The sequence below is a fragment of the Xenopus laevis genome, chromosome 7L (assembly GCF_017654675.1).
Source record: "Xenopus laevis strain J_2021 chromosome 7L, Xenopus_laevis_v10.1, whole genome shotgun sequence".
NCBI lineage: Eukaryota > Metazoa > Chordata > Amphibia > Anura > Pipidae > Xenopus > Xenopus laevis.
The window spans coordinates 73,284,011-73,300,919 of record NC_054383.1 but is presented as its reverse complement, the minus strand read 5'-3'; the positions used below and the strand labels follow the sequence as shown (position 1 = coordinate 73,300,919).

The 16,909-nt window shown below is 34.6% G+C and overlaps 1 protein-coding gene across 2 annotated transcripts in view; it reads left to right on the top strand.

Moving 5' to 3' along the window:
• The window catches only part of LOC121395536 (kin of IRRE-like protein 3), a 729,825-nt gene that overhangs the window by 674,240 nt on the left and 38,676 nt on the right, over positions 1–16,909 (top strand). For both annotated transcript variants that reach the window (XM_041569178.1, XM_041569177.1), the window contains exon 12: positions 2,569–2,767. In XM_041569178.1, the coding sequence (XP_041425112.1) occupies positions 2,569–2,767 (199 nt within the window). The remainder of the gene's footprint in view (positions 1–2,568; positions 2,768–16,909) is intronic.

Here is a 16,909-nt window from a genome sequence, read left to right as displayed (position 1 = left end):
AAGAGAAAGAGAGAAAAGAGAAATGAAAGTTACCATGAATAAATAAAAAATGCAGGAACCACAACATAAATGCAACTTGAAAGCTATATCATGGTAAAAGTTGGTCCAAGATGGTTAAAATGCAAATTCACTTTCTAGTATCAAGTATTTTTCTATTATACATTAGACTAATATGTTCTGAAAACATTGTGAAACTATCTCACTGAGGACGAACAGATCAAATAAAAATTCACCCTTGTAATGAATACATACAACAGTGCTTGTACTGATTGCAAACACTGGAAGTGTCACTTTTTTCCAGATGATGTTAAAACCATAGGGATCTGCAACCTTGGCTCTCCAGCTGTTAAGGAACTACAAGTCCCACAATGCAATGAAGGAGTCTAATGAAGGAGTCTAAAGGCAAATGCATTGTGGGACTTGTAGTTCCTTAACAGCTGGAGAGCCAAGGTTGCAGATCCCCCTAACTGAATAATGAAAGTATTGTGTGTAGATACAGTATTTGTTAACTTCCTATGCAGAACTGCTAAGCAAATATAGTATTTTGCTACATTCCTTTGCTAAGACTTTTTTTTAAAAAACAACCAGTAACTTCTTCAGTATCCAAAAATAAAACCAGGCCATCTTTGATCTGATTTCTGTCAATATAAAACCCTGAGGGCTGTCAACTGAGTGGGAGAACTCACAGGGTATAGCTATTTTTACTTTATCTTCCTACACACACAAACAAATAGGCAGCAGTCTCCAGCCTAATTCATGTTTTCAGGTGAACTGTAGAATGAACAAGGTACAGATAATTACAAACAAAAATGTATGAACATTATTTAAGAACATACAATGAAAATGTAGCTAATATGTATTTGTCCTTTTTGAAATAAAAAAAAGGGTTTTTGTTTTTTTAAATTCTGTCTTCAGACAAGCCTAAATATTTTTAGGGGCAGATTTATCAAGGGTCAAAGTGAATTCGAGGGAATTTTCAAAGTAGAAAAATTCAAAATTTTAAGTAATTTTTTGGATACTTTGACCATTGAATAGGTTACTACGACTTTGACTTTGACTTTGATTCAAAGTAAAATAGTTTCAATATTCGACCATTCCATAATCGAAGTACTGTCTCTTTAAAAAACTTTGAATTCAATACTTCGCCAAATTAAACCTGCCAAAGTGCTATGTTAGCCTATGGGGACCTTCTAGAGCAGTTTTCTAGGTTTTTTGAAGTCGAATAAAAATCGTTAGATCCATCGCTGAAATCCTTCTAATCGTTTGATTCGAAGGATTTAATCATTCAATCGAACGATTTTACTTCGACTGCAAATGGCCAAATTTGATGGAAAAAAACTTCGATATTCGAAGTCTAAGGGGCCCATTCACTAAGCTCGAGTGAAGGATTAGAGGAAAATAGAGGAAAAAAATTTGATTTTCTAATGGTTTTTTTGGCTACTTCGACCATCGAATTGGCTGCTTCGACTACGACCTTCGAATCGAATGATTCGAACTAAAAATCGTTCGAATATTCGACCATTCGATAATCTAAGTACTGTCTCTTCGACCCCCTAGTTCGCCACCTAATGTGGCCAATGTTAGCCTATCGGGAAGGTCCCCATAGGCTTTCCAAGGTTTTTCTGATCGAAGGATAATCCTTTGATCGATGGATTAAAATCCTTCAAATCGTTCGATTCAAAGGATTTAATCGTTTGATCGAATGATTATTCCTTCGATCGTTCGATCGAACGAATTGCGCAAAATCCTTCGACTTCAATATTCAAACTCAAAGGATTTTAATTCGGCAGTCGAATATCGAGGGTTACTTAACCCTCGATATTCAACCCTTGATACATCTGCCCCTAAGTAATTCAATTCGATGGTCGAATTTCGTTTTAAATCTCTAGTTTTAGTGATTTATTTAAAAAAAATAAAGGCCAAAACACCATATCTCCATTTTCTATTTATATTTCCTCTAACATAGTTCCCCCAACTATGAAAACTATGAAAAGAGGCTGCATCATTATTTTCTCAGCATTATCAAGGGACTAACAAATTGTCCTGGTGGAAGATTAATAAGCAATATTAGGAAAAGTGTATTTTGGGGAAACAGAATAGTAATACTAGATATTTTCCCAGATAAAGAGAATAGGATTCACATGTTCACCAGGTTATAGCTTAGCAACATGCACTGGCAATATATTTATTATAGATCTATTTTGAAACCATTGGGTTAAGCCAAGGTCAATTCTGTGTTTCTTAAGTATATAGCCTTGAAAAAATATACTTTTTTCTGTTAACCACATTTTTAAAATGGAATTTTGAAATAGAATAATAGAATAAAACTCTTCAATGATTCCATAAGTGGAAATGCAATGTCAGTTCACATATTGAATTGCTTGGTAACTCGTGAACCCTGGTGCAATTTGAAATTGCTTAGATATTTTAAGTCTGCATTACATACATTTCTCTATTTAACAGGAGAAAGCAAATATACTTTTTCAGAATGTTATCAAAATGGTAGCAAACTGCCATTCTCCAAAATGCTAAGTGCTATAACTTTTTCCATCTTTTGTTTTTCAATAGGCCTGGTCATGGAAAGAGAATGTTCTAGAATCTGGGACATCTGGACGATATACTGTAGAGACAGTCAGCACAGATGAGGGTGTCATCTCAACTTTGACCATCAGCAACATAGTGCGAGCTGACTTTCAAACAATCTACAACTGTACCGCATGGAACAGCTTTGGATCTGACACAGAAATCATCCGTCTTAAAGAGCAAGGTGAGCAATAAATGCAAGACTTATTTATAATATATATACTGTAGTAACCTAATTTTGCTTGAAAGAGCATAGCATTTACAAAACTGTAGGGTGACATTTTTTTTCGGTTAGTATTGCTCTACGGGCTGCTGGTTTCATGGCATCCTTTACTTTATGAAAAGCAGCAGTAAGCTTTTTGCTTGCTAGTGGCCCAGCGACCATGTTACTTATTCCCAGATGCCATGGGTGTTGTGGAACCATTTTGCAAAAATAGTGACATATGGAGAAATTAAAGTTTCTCTATTTTTTTCTCTTATGCTATGGGTCTTAGGATTCAGGTCTGACCAAGATGGCATATTTTGTAATATTTAACCTAATTACCTAATATTTATAACACAGACATATTTGTTAAAGATAAAAAAGTATCCCCCCCTTCCTTATTTTGATGTGATCATCCATCAAAACAATTACCAAACCTGTTGGTCGTTGGGGCAGAAATAATTTTCTGGGCAGACTTGTATGATTAGTACTTGTATGGTGAAAATTAATCACAAAGCCATGATACTGACATTCACAAAATATTTATACCAGATCTAAAATCTAAAGTATTCAGGTTGAATTTTTGTGTACTGCTCTGCAATGTTTCACACCACCTTTCCTATTATAAACACCTATAGGCAAATTATCATATCAGTTGATTTAGGAAGCTGAAATTAGCACACCACATAGCAAGAAAATTGTTCCCATTATCTTTCTTTTTTTAACCAAATGGCCAGCCACTTCACTACAAAACTTTGATAGGGAAGAAACCTTTTGTCCAAACTTAATGTAAGGGGCAGATTTATCAAGGGTTGAATTTCAAAGTAATGGTATTTTTTTTGAACTCCCATAACTTCGAAATTCGAATAAAAAAATACCAACCGAAATTTATTATTATTCGGTATTATTATTTATTTATTATTTGCGGGTGAATAGGCTGTATTTGATCAATCGAATCAAAGTAAGATCGAATTCAATTTGAAGCATATTCAAAAAAAAAAAACTTCTGTGTAAGCTTTTAAAGGAGAAATATACTTTTCAAAATAGAATTTCCTTATATTTATTTATGTTTATTTAAAAAGACAATGGCCATTTAAGACCATTAAATATTCTTTGATTACTTATGTCATAGCTGCTTGATGAATAAAAAGGACACTAAATTGATTGTGTCAAAAGTATGTCCAAAGAAAAAAATTCTCTCTCTCTCTCTCTCTCTCTCTCTCTCTCTCTCTCTCTCTCTCTCAGCACTAGGAGGCCCTGTTTCTTTCCAGTTGAAACTAATAAATGCTGTTTCAACCTGGAAAATACAGGGCCCTTGTTGTCTTGTGGCTGTATTCACTGGTAAAGAAAAAAACAAAAGCTATATTTTTAGAAAAGAACAAGAATTGCGCATGCAAGGATATAATAATATTACAAACTCCATTCTGTAAATGAAACCATTCTTCTGTCTCAAACTGTATTTTGTCTCTCAGATGATATGTTAAATTACACAATGAATTATGTAAAAAAAACATGAGCAGAATATATATGGGTGAATGTAACAAAAGTCGCAAAGAGAAAAACAATTTGCACCAATAAGTATAAAAATTCACATCTTATAATGTAACATTCTTCCTTAAACTGTTCATTTCAAATTTCAATTGCGCATTGCAAATTTTCATTGCATGCTTTTAAGAAGTGCTTGAACGTGTTGTAATCTTTTGGAGAAAACATAACTTTTTCAGGAAGACGTTTTATTACATTTACTGCACATTGGCGAAAACTATAAAATTCGCAAACTTTCTTCTACTATTGGAAGTGGTCGCTAAATAGTTTCCAAGTTCGCAAAAGAAATATTACATTTGCAAAATTTGTTTGCGAAAAGGCATAACTTTTCGCATTGTAAATAGGTTTTCAGTTACCAACTTTTATCTCATTCCCTCAATAATCTTGCAAAAATCTAGCATATGCCAAGCGGCACAATATATATAAAACTCTAATTTGCAGATTTATCTACATTCACGAATCACAAATTCAAATTTGAGTTTCCAAAACTCTTAGGGGCAGATTTATCAAGGGTCGAAGTGAATTCAAGGGAATTTTCAAAGTAAAAAAATTCAAAATTCAAAGTAATTTTTTGGATACTTCGACCATCGAATAGGATACTACGACTTCGAATTTACTTAGACTTCGATCCAAAGTAAAAATCGTTCGTATATTCGACCATTCGATAATCCAAGTACCGTCTCTTTAAAAAAACTTTGACTTCAATACTTCGCCAAATTAAACCTGCCGAATTGCTATTTAGCCTATGGGGGACCTCCTGTGTGTTTTGCTAAGTTTTTTTAAGTCAAAGGTTTTTTTGGGAAATCATTTGATTCGAAGTAAGATCGGAGTACGATCCGAATACGACCGTACGATGTATAAAATCCTCCGACTACGAATTCAAATGTCGGAGGATTCTATTCGATGGTCGAATTTCGAAGTTTTTTCTACTTCGAAATTCGACCCTTGATAAATCTGACCCTTAATTTCCAAAAGCAAATCATTTAAAAACTCTAAAAATAATTTTATTGAACTTAAAGGGCAAATTAATCGTATCTTGACAGCGCTATATAAATAAATGTTGATGATGATGATGAGATGAGAGCTCTCCACAGAAAAATTCACTCACTTCTTTCCTATGGGATTTTTAGATTTGTATTTATGAATGGGTGAATGTTACGAGTTCTCCCTTCTAAATACAATAGAAAGGGAGAAGGAAGGAAAGAATAGAAGATGAGTACATTTTTTGTACCTAGCTGTAATGTCACATTTTAATAAATCTGCCCCAAAAAGTTGACAAATTCATGTAGATGTCAATGGAAGTTGTTTTTCAAGTTGTGCATGATCATTCGGGTTTTCAAAATTTATTATAGGAAAGGCCACCTAGGCCCGGGCCTATGGCAGCATGCTGCTCAACCACACCCACATTGCTTTTGAAATAGTTGGGATGTTAAGGAGATACAATAGTTTTTTATTCCCTCATTGCTCCGGTTCCGATTATGAAAATTTGCGTGAATAAAAGGGATGGGACGGGGGCGCCCAACATTAGAAGACCTAGGGGTGCCTGCTATGTAAATCTAGCCCTGGCCAAAATCACTTCAAGCAAGCAAATATAAAAGTCACATTTGTTGTGCCTGACCTGCATTTTGCCTGTACCCTAAGGGGCTGATTTATTAAACCACAACTGTTGATGCCAAAAATGTGAAAAATTTGAGGGAAAAAACATGACTTTTCCAGGATTTATTATGCCTGAAAAACTGCAGCAATTCCCAATCCCAAAATACTCCAGCTAACACCTGTCGAAATCATGTAGAAGTCAGTGGCAGATGTCCGTTTTATAACTGGAAGATCTTTCTTTGATTCATGTATTTTTCGGTTTTTGACGCTGGATTTTGTGTGACAATACAAAAAAGTCATAGTTATTGTGACAAGTCGATAAAGCTAAGTTTTTCATAACTCTTTTTTCTGTTCGTGCTTTTTCAGTTCGGATCTTTTAATACATTGTATGGCATTTGTGATTTTAGTGAAAGTGAGTTTAGTAATTTTAAAACCACTAAAATGAGACTTGATAAATAGGCCTGCACATCTTTGTCAAAGGCCTGATATTCATTCATTTTTATTCATTCATTGTTATTTTTTTGCAAAATTCATTCTGTAAATAATTTTACACCTCATTGGTTTGGTTACATGGATTTATACATCTGAAAGACAGTGTGAAAGACAGAATGCATGGTAACATTTACAGAATATAATATAAAAAATGTAGTTTGTTATAATATCCTTTTGTGCACAAAAGTGGGAGGTTATTTATCGTAATCCAAATGTGTGTATTTTGAGAGGTTTTTTCTACCACAAATAAACTCACACTTTAAAAACATCACAAATGTTTCTTTATTTTTTTAAAAAAATCCAAATATAAAAAATGATTGAATACATTTTTGAGAAAACGTAGAACACCTCAAATGTGTAGTATAATTTTTTTTTACAAGTTTACAAGCACTAAAAAATATTTAAAAAAAGCTAAAACATTGAATTAGATAAATATTTTACAATTTACTAAATACAGATATCATTGACTTCTACATGACACTGTCAGCTTTTAGATGCTGACATTTTATATGAGTTTTATAAGTTTTTTGTGTGTTTTTTGTTTAATAAATGTCGAAAAATTTTATTTTTAACCTCATAATTTAAATGCATGATTTTTAGTGCCGAAAAAGTGCTATTTGTGGGAAAAAACACATACAAATGTTTAGAAATAATCCCCTTGATTTTGTTCTTTTTCCTGACTTAAAATATGACTTTTGGATATATTTTCCCAGTGTATATGGCCACAATTACATATGAACACAGACAGTATTTAATTTTGTGTATTTTTGTAGACAAAATATACTTGGGACAGAAGGGAAAATATTTATATTACCATTTTTGTTACCATGAGAGTATTTTGTACTTTTAATTCCATACCCTCATGAATAAAAGGTACTTTCATTTTAAAAAAAAAAATATAAATAAATAATCAGAAATGGCATTACACAGCTCCATGACCTATCATCCTATTGCAGTTAATTTGTTCAATCCTATCAATGCTTCTTTATAATCTATTCTGCAGGTCTTTATAAGGTGCCTGAAAAACAATAACAAACACACATTGACTATAAATGAGGTCTCTTAGTTAAATAAATGTTCAACTAGGAAGAAATATGTTCAACTGTATATTCACTTCACACACTGTACATGGTAATTAACCTTTGACTTACATTTTTATCATCAATTTGTAGATAATTGTTCCGATATTTGTTAAAGAAATGTAGCAAGAGGATAGAGGTCCTTCAAACAAGGCAGTAACTTACCTATATTTTCTATTTATTTGAATTGAAATGGATAGGGTATCCAGATGCTGGCTGAAATAAACTTATATACTAAAAACTGTGCAGTGCACTATGTATATTGTTACAGTGTCACACAGCAGAAAATTTGTCCACATGAAATACCTACATTTTCTGTTGCTTTACCCAATTTTGGGGGAGGCTATAGACTATACCAGGACAGACATATGCATATATATATATATATATATATATATATACTGTAGATACTGTAGCCAAAGACATGTTCATCACTATGGAAGGGATTCTCAAAGGGGTTGTTAACTTTTGAGATAACTTTTAGTATGACGTCTAGAGAGTGATATTCTGAGACAATTTGCAATTGGTTTTCATTTTTTATTATTTATGGTTTTTGAGTTATTTAGCTTTTTATTCAGCAGCTCTTCAGTTTGCAGTTTCAGCAAGGTGGTTGCTAGGAACCAAATTACCCTAGCAACCATGCCCTGATTTGAATAAGTGACTGGAATATGAATAGGAGAGCCCTGAATAGAAAGATGAGTAATAAAAATGAGCAATAACAATATATTTGTAGCTTTCCAAAGCAGTTGCTTTTTGGATGGGGTCAGCGACGCCCATTTGAAAGCTGCAAAGAGTCAGAAGAAAAAAAACAAATAACTTTAAAACTATAAAAAATAAATAATGAAAACCAATTGAAAAGTTTCTTAGAATTGGCCATTTTATAACATTTTATAACAAAGGTGAACCATCCCTTTAACTCATGGGTGGGAGCCCATGGTGTTCTTGGCCCATTTAATATAGTGAAATATTACATGTTATTATTAGTATTCAAAATAGAACACATAGGGGCACATTTACTTAGCTTGAGTGAAGGATTAGAAGAAAAAAAACTTTGAATTTCGAAGGTTTTTTTTGGCTACTTCAACCATCGAATTGGCTACTTCCACCTTCGACTACGACTTCGAATCAAACGATTCAAACTAAAAATCGTTCGAATATTCGACCATTTCATAGTCGAATTACTGCCTCTTTAAAAAAAACTTCGACCACCTACTTTGCCACGTAAAACCTAACGAGCACCAATGTTAGCTTATGAGGAAGGTCCCCATAGGCTTTCTAAGTAATTTCTGATTGAAGGAAAATCGTTCGATCGATGGATTAAAATCCTTCAAAATGTTCGATTGGAAGGATTTAATCGAACGATTTTTCCTACGATCGTTCGAACGAACGAAATGCGGTAAATCCTTCGACTTCTATATTCGAAGTCGAAGGATTTTACTTCGATGGTCGAATATCGAGGGTTAATTAACCCTCGATATTCAACCAATAGTAAATGTGCCCCATAAGGTGTATTTTTATATTATAAAATATAAATTGTCCCCCTTAGTACTCATTTAAAGAGCACTTACAGCAAGTGATTTTAGTGCAGTCTACACATACCACATTGCATTCTAGTGCAAGATGTAGCACTGCATGTGTAGCACAGCCCTATACTTAGGGGGTTATTTATCAAAATCCGAAATTGTCTCATTATTTTCTGAAATATACTCCTACCAAATCTGCACAGGTTATTTCCCCTTATTTATCAATACATTTTTCTGAAAAATTCCAGTGCAGGAAAATATTCAAAAAAATCATTAAAATCTTTCGGATTTTTGCACAAAACCCATTGCAAAATCAGGATATCATTTAGACTTCTTCTATTGACTTATATACAACCGGCAGGTCTGAGATGCCGGATTTTCAGATTTATTTTGTTGTTTTATGTTTGTTGTTTTATTATGTTACTTCAGCTTAGTAATAGGTTTCCTATGCTTTTCCTACAACTCAGTACTGATGTACAAAATGCTTAAATTAAGGGGGCTATTTATTAAAGGTCAAGTTTTGTTTTTCCCAAAGAATTAGATTTTTTGAAGGTAGTTTAGGTGAAAACTCAAATTTTTCAGGATAAAAAAAAAATTCACATTAATGGAGTTTTGTTATGCCCCGAAGCTGCAAAAAGCTTGAATCTGAAAATACTCCAGCTAAAACCTGTCGAGGGCATGTAGAAGTCAATGGCTGAGGTCCCATGAACCATTTGAAGATGTTTTTAGCCTTCATGATTTCTGGGTTTTTTTGGTAGTTTGTGCTTGAAAACTCGATCGGTTTGAGCTATTTTTCAGCCGATAACTCGAGCAATTCAAGAATTGCATTGATTGAAGTTTGTTACATTTGGGTTTTTTTCATAAATATGCAAACATTTTAGTTGTGAGTTTATTCGAGGTAGAAAAAACCTTACAAACTTGACCTTTGATAAATAATTCCATAAATGTTAAATGTGATCAGGTAATAGAGGTACTTTACGATGTACAATTACGAAATAGTAAAATAAAACGTAAAAGTGTGTGATAGCATGTCCAAAAACTTACAGCAGTTGACATGTCCCTTGGTTATTTGTTTTTACTGCAAACTTATATAATTAGAAATTATATTGAATTGCACTGGGGGGGCTTTTTATCTGCAGTGGTTATAAATCTGCAGATAACATACATTGTAGGAAAAATGAAAGCAACAAGAATATAATTTTCTGTATTTTATTTAGTATGTATAGTACTCCATCTTAAACCTATGTTTGGCATAATGATTTGTAGTGGAGGTGTAGCAGACAGCAAAAGAAACCAATAGGGGAATGTAATAAAAGTCGGTAACGGGAAAAATATTCGCAATGCAAAAAGTTATGCCTCTGTGCGAACAAATTTGCCTTTGTGCGAATTTAATATAGCTTTTGCGAACCAGGAAACTGTTTAGCGACCATTTCTGACAGTGAAAGCAAGTTTGCGTATTCTATAGTTAGCGCCAGTGCGCAGTCAGTGGCGTAACTACTGGGGAAGCATCGGGTGCAATTGGGCCAGGGCCTGCACCCCCTCAGGGCCTCCCGGCAGCTCATGCTCCACTGCACACACACAGAAAATAGCGTACGGAGGGGGGTGGCAGCACGTCCCGTGCCAGGGCCCGCTCCCCTCTAGTTACGTTACTGTGCGCAGTGAATATAATAAAACTTCTTACTGAAAAAGTTATGTGTGCTCCAAAAGATTACGACACCTTCAAACACTTCTTAAAAGTGGGCAATGCACAATTAAAATTCGCAATACGCAATTAAAATTCTCAATGTAATAACAGTTTAAGGAAGAGTATTACATTAGGAAATGAGACTTTTTATTCTTATTTGTGCTAATTGTTTTTCTCTTTGCGACTTTTATTACATTCCCCCACAAGAGTGTTATTACTTCACATTGCAAAACATTTTAAGTATGAAGTAGGAATACAAGATTGTACCGTTCTAGCATAAGAAGCTTGATGTCTCCAATTTAGTAAAAGGCTTAAGCTGGCCACAGACGCAAAGATCTAATCGTACGAATCGAGGATTCGTGCGATTTTCGGGCCGGGATTTTCCGGCGGAGATCGGTCGTTTGGTCGATCGGACAGGTTAAAAGATTTCTGTCGGCTGCCGATAATATCTCTGCATTTATTGCCGATCATACGATTTTCAGAGGGAGACTGTCACTAGCTTTGGTCAGACATAACTTTCGTACGATTGCTGTCAGGGGTAGAACATCGGCTGATCTGTTCTTTTCTACTTTATTTGATCTGAATGATTAGTGGCAGGTCGGGAGATGGGGAAGTCCAATCGTACGTTGATTAGTACGTTCGGATCTTTGCTTCTGTGGCCAGCTTTACTGAAGCACACAGGCACTTAAAAGCCAGCAAGCGAACCATGTGACAGTGAAAGCCAAGCTGAACAGGCATTTCCCAAGAGATACATTGTCCTGTAGGAATTCAAAGTTATTATAACTGTTGTAAGACCACTTTCCTTTCCCTTGCATTATCTATTTTCCAGAGTATTCCATATGTTCCTTGTTAATAAAAGGCGCCAATGCAACCAGATTTTAAACATATTTTGCACTGATGTTGAAATCATTTTACAATGGAAACTGTACTAACATCAAAACATTCTGAATTAGGCTGCCAGTAAACACTGCACTGTGTGTCAGCAAATTGCAGTCTAATTTGGCATTAGAATTACAAAAATATTGTGACCTTGACAGCAAAATAAAGAGAATGCCAAGTTTCGCAAATGTTAGAGGTTTTAACCTTTCATAAAGCTTGTCTATTAACCTATTTTAACATTCCGTTTTTTTTTTACATTTAGCAAACTCAACACAAAACAAAGCAGAAAAAGATGAATTGTAAAGAAACTGTTGTTTGCTGGTATCTTACTTGTGCAATGCAGCAATGCCAGAGGGGCAAGTAACATATTACAGCTGCTACCGTTTATCACAGCAACTTCATTACATTGTCTGTAATGTTATTATGGTTGGGTAATGTAGTAGAGGTGCCTTCAAGGTGATCTCCTGCTTGTGGATTGCATTCCTTGTACTTACATACTGCACTTTTAGTTTTAGTTTCTTGCTGGGACATGTGGATTTAAAGGGTACATGTTTCTGACTTTTAAGCAAGGACTATCTTCCATGTATTTATTTATTTAGAAAGTGTTAAAATTGCACATAATATTTTGTCTGTGCATTTATCTATAATACACAGTCTTTAATATTCATTTTATTCAATGAGGCAAATAGTAATAGTTGCATCCAATCTAATTTCCTGGCATAATTGCATCAAGATTGATTGCTAGTAGATAATGATATTGATGTTTGTACGGATTTTCTCATTTCACATGCAAACATACAAAACTTGCACCTCCCCATCTTTCCAGTATTTGTACACATTTGTCACACAACATCTGCATACTGCAGGAAGCTAAAGATTCTTATTCAGTAACGTATTACACAGCCCTGTTTTGCTGGTTAAGCTAACTCATAAACACTTTACTATTCCTATTTTATATACAGTACTTTCTACTCCCGAATACTGTTTTATTGTGAAAATGAAAAACAGTGTTGGAGAAATAGAAACCTGCACTACAACTATGGCAAATGGAGGCCAATAAAAAATTACCATCATCATCAATTTAAATAGCGCCAACAAGATACGCAGTGCTTTACCTTAGTTATAACAAACAGGGACTACATGGTGGATAACAAACAAGGGTTTACAGAGTACAATAGTATTAGAGCGCCCTACAAATTAGAGTTTAATCTTAAGGTTAGGGTACAATTAAGACAGGATTTTAGAAACAATTTTGTTATTTTTGAAAAATGTGAAGTTAGAGCTCACCACAAAAAACTCACACACTTTCCATTCATTCCTATGTGATTTTCAAAAGTTTTTTCTGTGATGAGCTCTAATTTCACATGTTGATAAATCTGCCCCCAAGTAACTGAACAAGAAGGCAATTCTATGCAAAAGCAATTCAACAATTAATAATATAGCACCGTAATGTCATGCTACTACTAACAGTCCTAGCACAGAAACTAGCATAGGATGTCATCCTAAGGTGTTCATAACTGTTTTTCTATCCCACGTTGTTCACATAGTCCTCTTCATTAAGTCCTTTTTCAGTGGTATCACATTGTTTTTTCCAATGGAGTTTTCCCATGTGGAAGGACCTTGTACTATCAACGAAGGTGGTTGTTTTCCCCAGAATGTTGTACAAATCAATAAAGTGTATGTGGCGAGTTCCATGATTCTGTATATATGAACTCCATTACAGAACCTTACTGCTAGGACTTATTTGTAAGTTGATTTTATTCATAGTACATCTGCAGTATAAACTATGCATCCTTCTAGTAGAGTCTATCAAAGCATGTAACAGACCATGCTCCAAACACAATTTTAATATTTACCTCAATATTGACATCTACCCTGGCATTTAGCCTCCAAATGTATTAAATGTAGTGCCTACCATGCTTACTTTCTTGCCAGTCATGGGGCTGTACTTTAATAATCTGCTGGTTACTAACCAAGACCCATCTATACATAGACTTTACCCCACAGCCACTCTATTTGTTGGTGATACAGTGTACAAAACACAGTCACCAACACAGGGACATTTCACTAGCAGGGGTTAACCACTAATGCAGAGAGAGTGGCAAATCCTTGCCACTAAGTAATAAAGCAGACAAAAAGGATGTAGCACAGACTTCAGTTCATATAAATCAATCCTCTTAAAATCTTGGTTGCCACCAGCATATAAATTATAGTCACCAGGATCTCTCCATGCTCTGAAGATACATTTTAGGTTATTTGACAATATGCAATAGTTTGAATAGTGTTGTAAAATACATTTAATGTTGTTACTACAACATTTTGTATGAATACCACCTAATAGCACTAGTGAAGAATCTCTCTTTGATATTTCTGAAAAATGCACCATACTGAAATGTAGTATTGGTTGCCAACTAATCCCTTCCCCTACTACTTCTGACCCTTATGAAAAATAGAGCTTGGAGGGTTGTGCAGAATATATTTCACATGAACATTGAGGGGGTTATTAATATCGCAATGTTTCTCACTAGAAAGCTCAAATTTTTAGAGGGAAAAAAACTAGAATTTTTAGAGATTAATTATACACCAATGCTCCACAAAGCCCAAATCCAAAAATCCGTCATCTCAGACCTGTTCTGTATAAGTGAATGGGAGAGGCACATATTTCAATTTGAACTTTTCATGATCTGCGCTGGGTTTAGCCTCTGACTTTTTCTGGATTTTCAGGGCAAAAACTTGAAAAATTCTAGCAATTTTGAAAAAAGCCCAAAAAATTCAAGCGATTCATGTTTTTGCCCAGTTTTATTGAGTTTTTTTTATTACTAAATAAGGTAAAATCGGGCATGGGAGTTTTTGGTCATGTTTTTTTGTAAATAAATATGAGATAAATTTGGTTTTAGTAAATAACCTCCTTAAAGTGATGTTTTGGCAAACAGCTAATTATAGCACAATTCCACATTATATACTAATGCAGTATGTGCTTTTGATGCCAAACCTACATTATGCATACATGGCACTGTAAATATTTGAAACTTGATAAATTGTTTCTCAAATGTATCCTGTGTACTAAAGACAGTATTGCAAGAAGATTTTATAGTTTAGTACCCCTTTAAGAAAAACACTTTTTTTTAATGTATGTTACAAGAATAATCTTGAATTACATATAATATTATACATGATGAAAACTGTGTATGTTTTAAAAAGCATTTTTTTAAATTATGCTTTTCAACGTTTCCATCAGAGATTATCATTTTTAAAATATCAGGTAGGGCACTGTAGATTTCAAACTGTGAGAAGTACATTTAATTTGCATTGGCTCTAATGTATTCTGTTGCTCACACTGGTTCATGTGGGTGAGATGTCTAAGGAGGTGTAAGCAAGGCATCAATCTATGTCAGCAGAAGGGTTCTCAGATTGTTTCAGATATTTTTCTATGTGTGTAAAATTACAAATAGAAAGAAAATACAGTTTTTGGAGAACTGTTACCAAGGTGGCCATTGTCCAGTTGGTGTGTTGGGCATATTTATGAAAGGGCATAAAATGAATTCACTAACACACTACTTCACAATTAAATTTACTTGTTTTAACTAGTAGATACAAATTAATTACCTTAGAATATGGTTATTGCTGTTGGTGCTCTAGAATTCCCGTTTCCGTTACACAGATTAGTAGTGTATATAGTGTATATAAGCAAGAGCACTTTCTAGTTTTCCTTAAAGATCAGAAAATCGAGCTGAAGAGATGGAAAAAGATGCGAGAAACCACATATTTAAAGAGAGAAGTTTGAAGTCAACTGCAAAATGTGGACTAAAAAGTATTTCAGAATGATATAAATGGAATTTTCAAAATAAGGTTCCCTGTGGGAGATTTTGGATTACCTACCTAATGAATAGCTGGAGATGTGTAAATCTGAGATAGTTATGGATTCCTTTCTCAGACAAGGACATCCAGCAGTCATCGGCCCTATGTAGTATTAGATTCTACAGAAATTAAGCATCCTGCAACTCTACAAAATACAATTTCATTCCTGAACCAGTTGTAATATTGGTGTGTTGGCAGTCATCTTAGGTCATTTTGCCTGGTCATGTGCTTTCAGAAAGAGCCAGCACTGCACTATGGAACTACTTTCTGGCAGGCTATTGTTTCTTCTACTCAGTGTAACTGAAGGTGTTGCAGTAGGACCTGGATTTATATCTTCCAGGGAGCTGTTATCTTGTGTCAGGGAACTGTTATCTGGTTACCTTCCCATTGTTCTGTTCTTAGATTGCAGGGGGAGGGAGGGAGGGGGTGATATCACTCCAACTTGCAGTGCAGCAGTAAAGAGTGACTGAAGTTTATCAGAGCACAAGTCACATGACCGGGGGAATGTCTAGCCCCATGTCCTATTTCACAATAAAAAATCCGTTTGCTCTTTTGAAAAACAGATTTCAGTGCAGAAGTCTGCTGAAGTAGCACTATTAACCGATGTGTTTTGGAAAAAAAAATGTTTTCCCATGACACTATCCCTTTAAAAAGTTATTTGGTAAAATCAGTTTGTTTTTTGCTGTATAAACACTCCGATAACCTTTCTGGAGCCATTTGTTAAAGGGGAACTATTGAGAATGTGAAAATGTAATATATGCTTCAGCATACTGAAATAAGAATCATTCTGAATACAATCAATTAAATATTCTGTAGTATGTCTGAAATAATCAAGTTTATCTTCAATATCCTCTCTCAGCATCTGTTTATCTTCATTCAATCTTTATGCAGTTGGTGGGTGTCAGATACGCATTGACAGTTAGATCCAATATATCTTCTAGGGGGGGCTCGTTTTGTATAGAAGATGTATTAGATCTCACTCTATTAGAATCACCAGAAATCTTGTCTCCCTCTACATGCAGGATTTGTGCAAAAGGCAGTTATTTTGTTAGAATCAGTTATTTGAGTGAGCTGTAATGCATCTGTATGGAAAGGAAGCCCCTCCCTATAAGATATATTAGATATAACTGTCAATGACTATCTGACACCCAACTGCTGCATGAAGACAGTATGTAGAGAAACAGATGCTGAGAGAGGAATAGTGAAGATACGAAGATTTTCTTACCTGAAAAATCGTTTTCTAGTAGGCCTGTACGGTCAGTGCAGGACGACGGAGAAATCTTTGATGATTTTGCCAGATTGCGATATGCAAATAAGCATCCTGAATGTCTATTTTTGTCATAAATGCATGATGCTTTAGTGTCTTGACGATAGCTGGAAGAGATTCCATCTTGAATCGCTCGTATTTGACATACTTGTTGAGAGGATGAAGGTTGAGGACTGGTCTGTAACCTCCGTCCTATTTTTG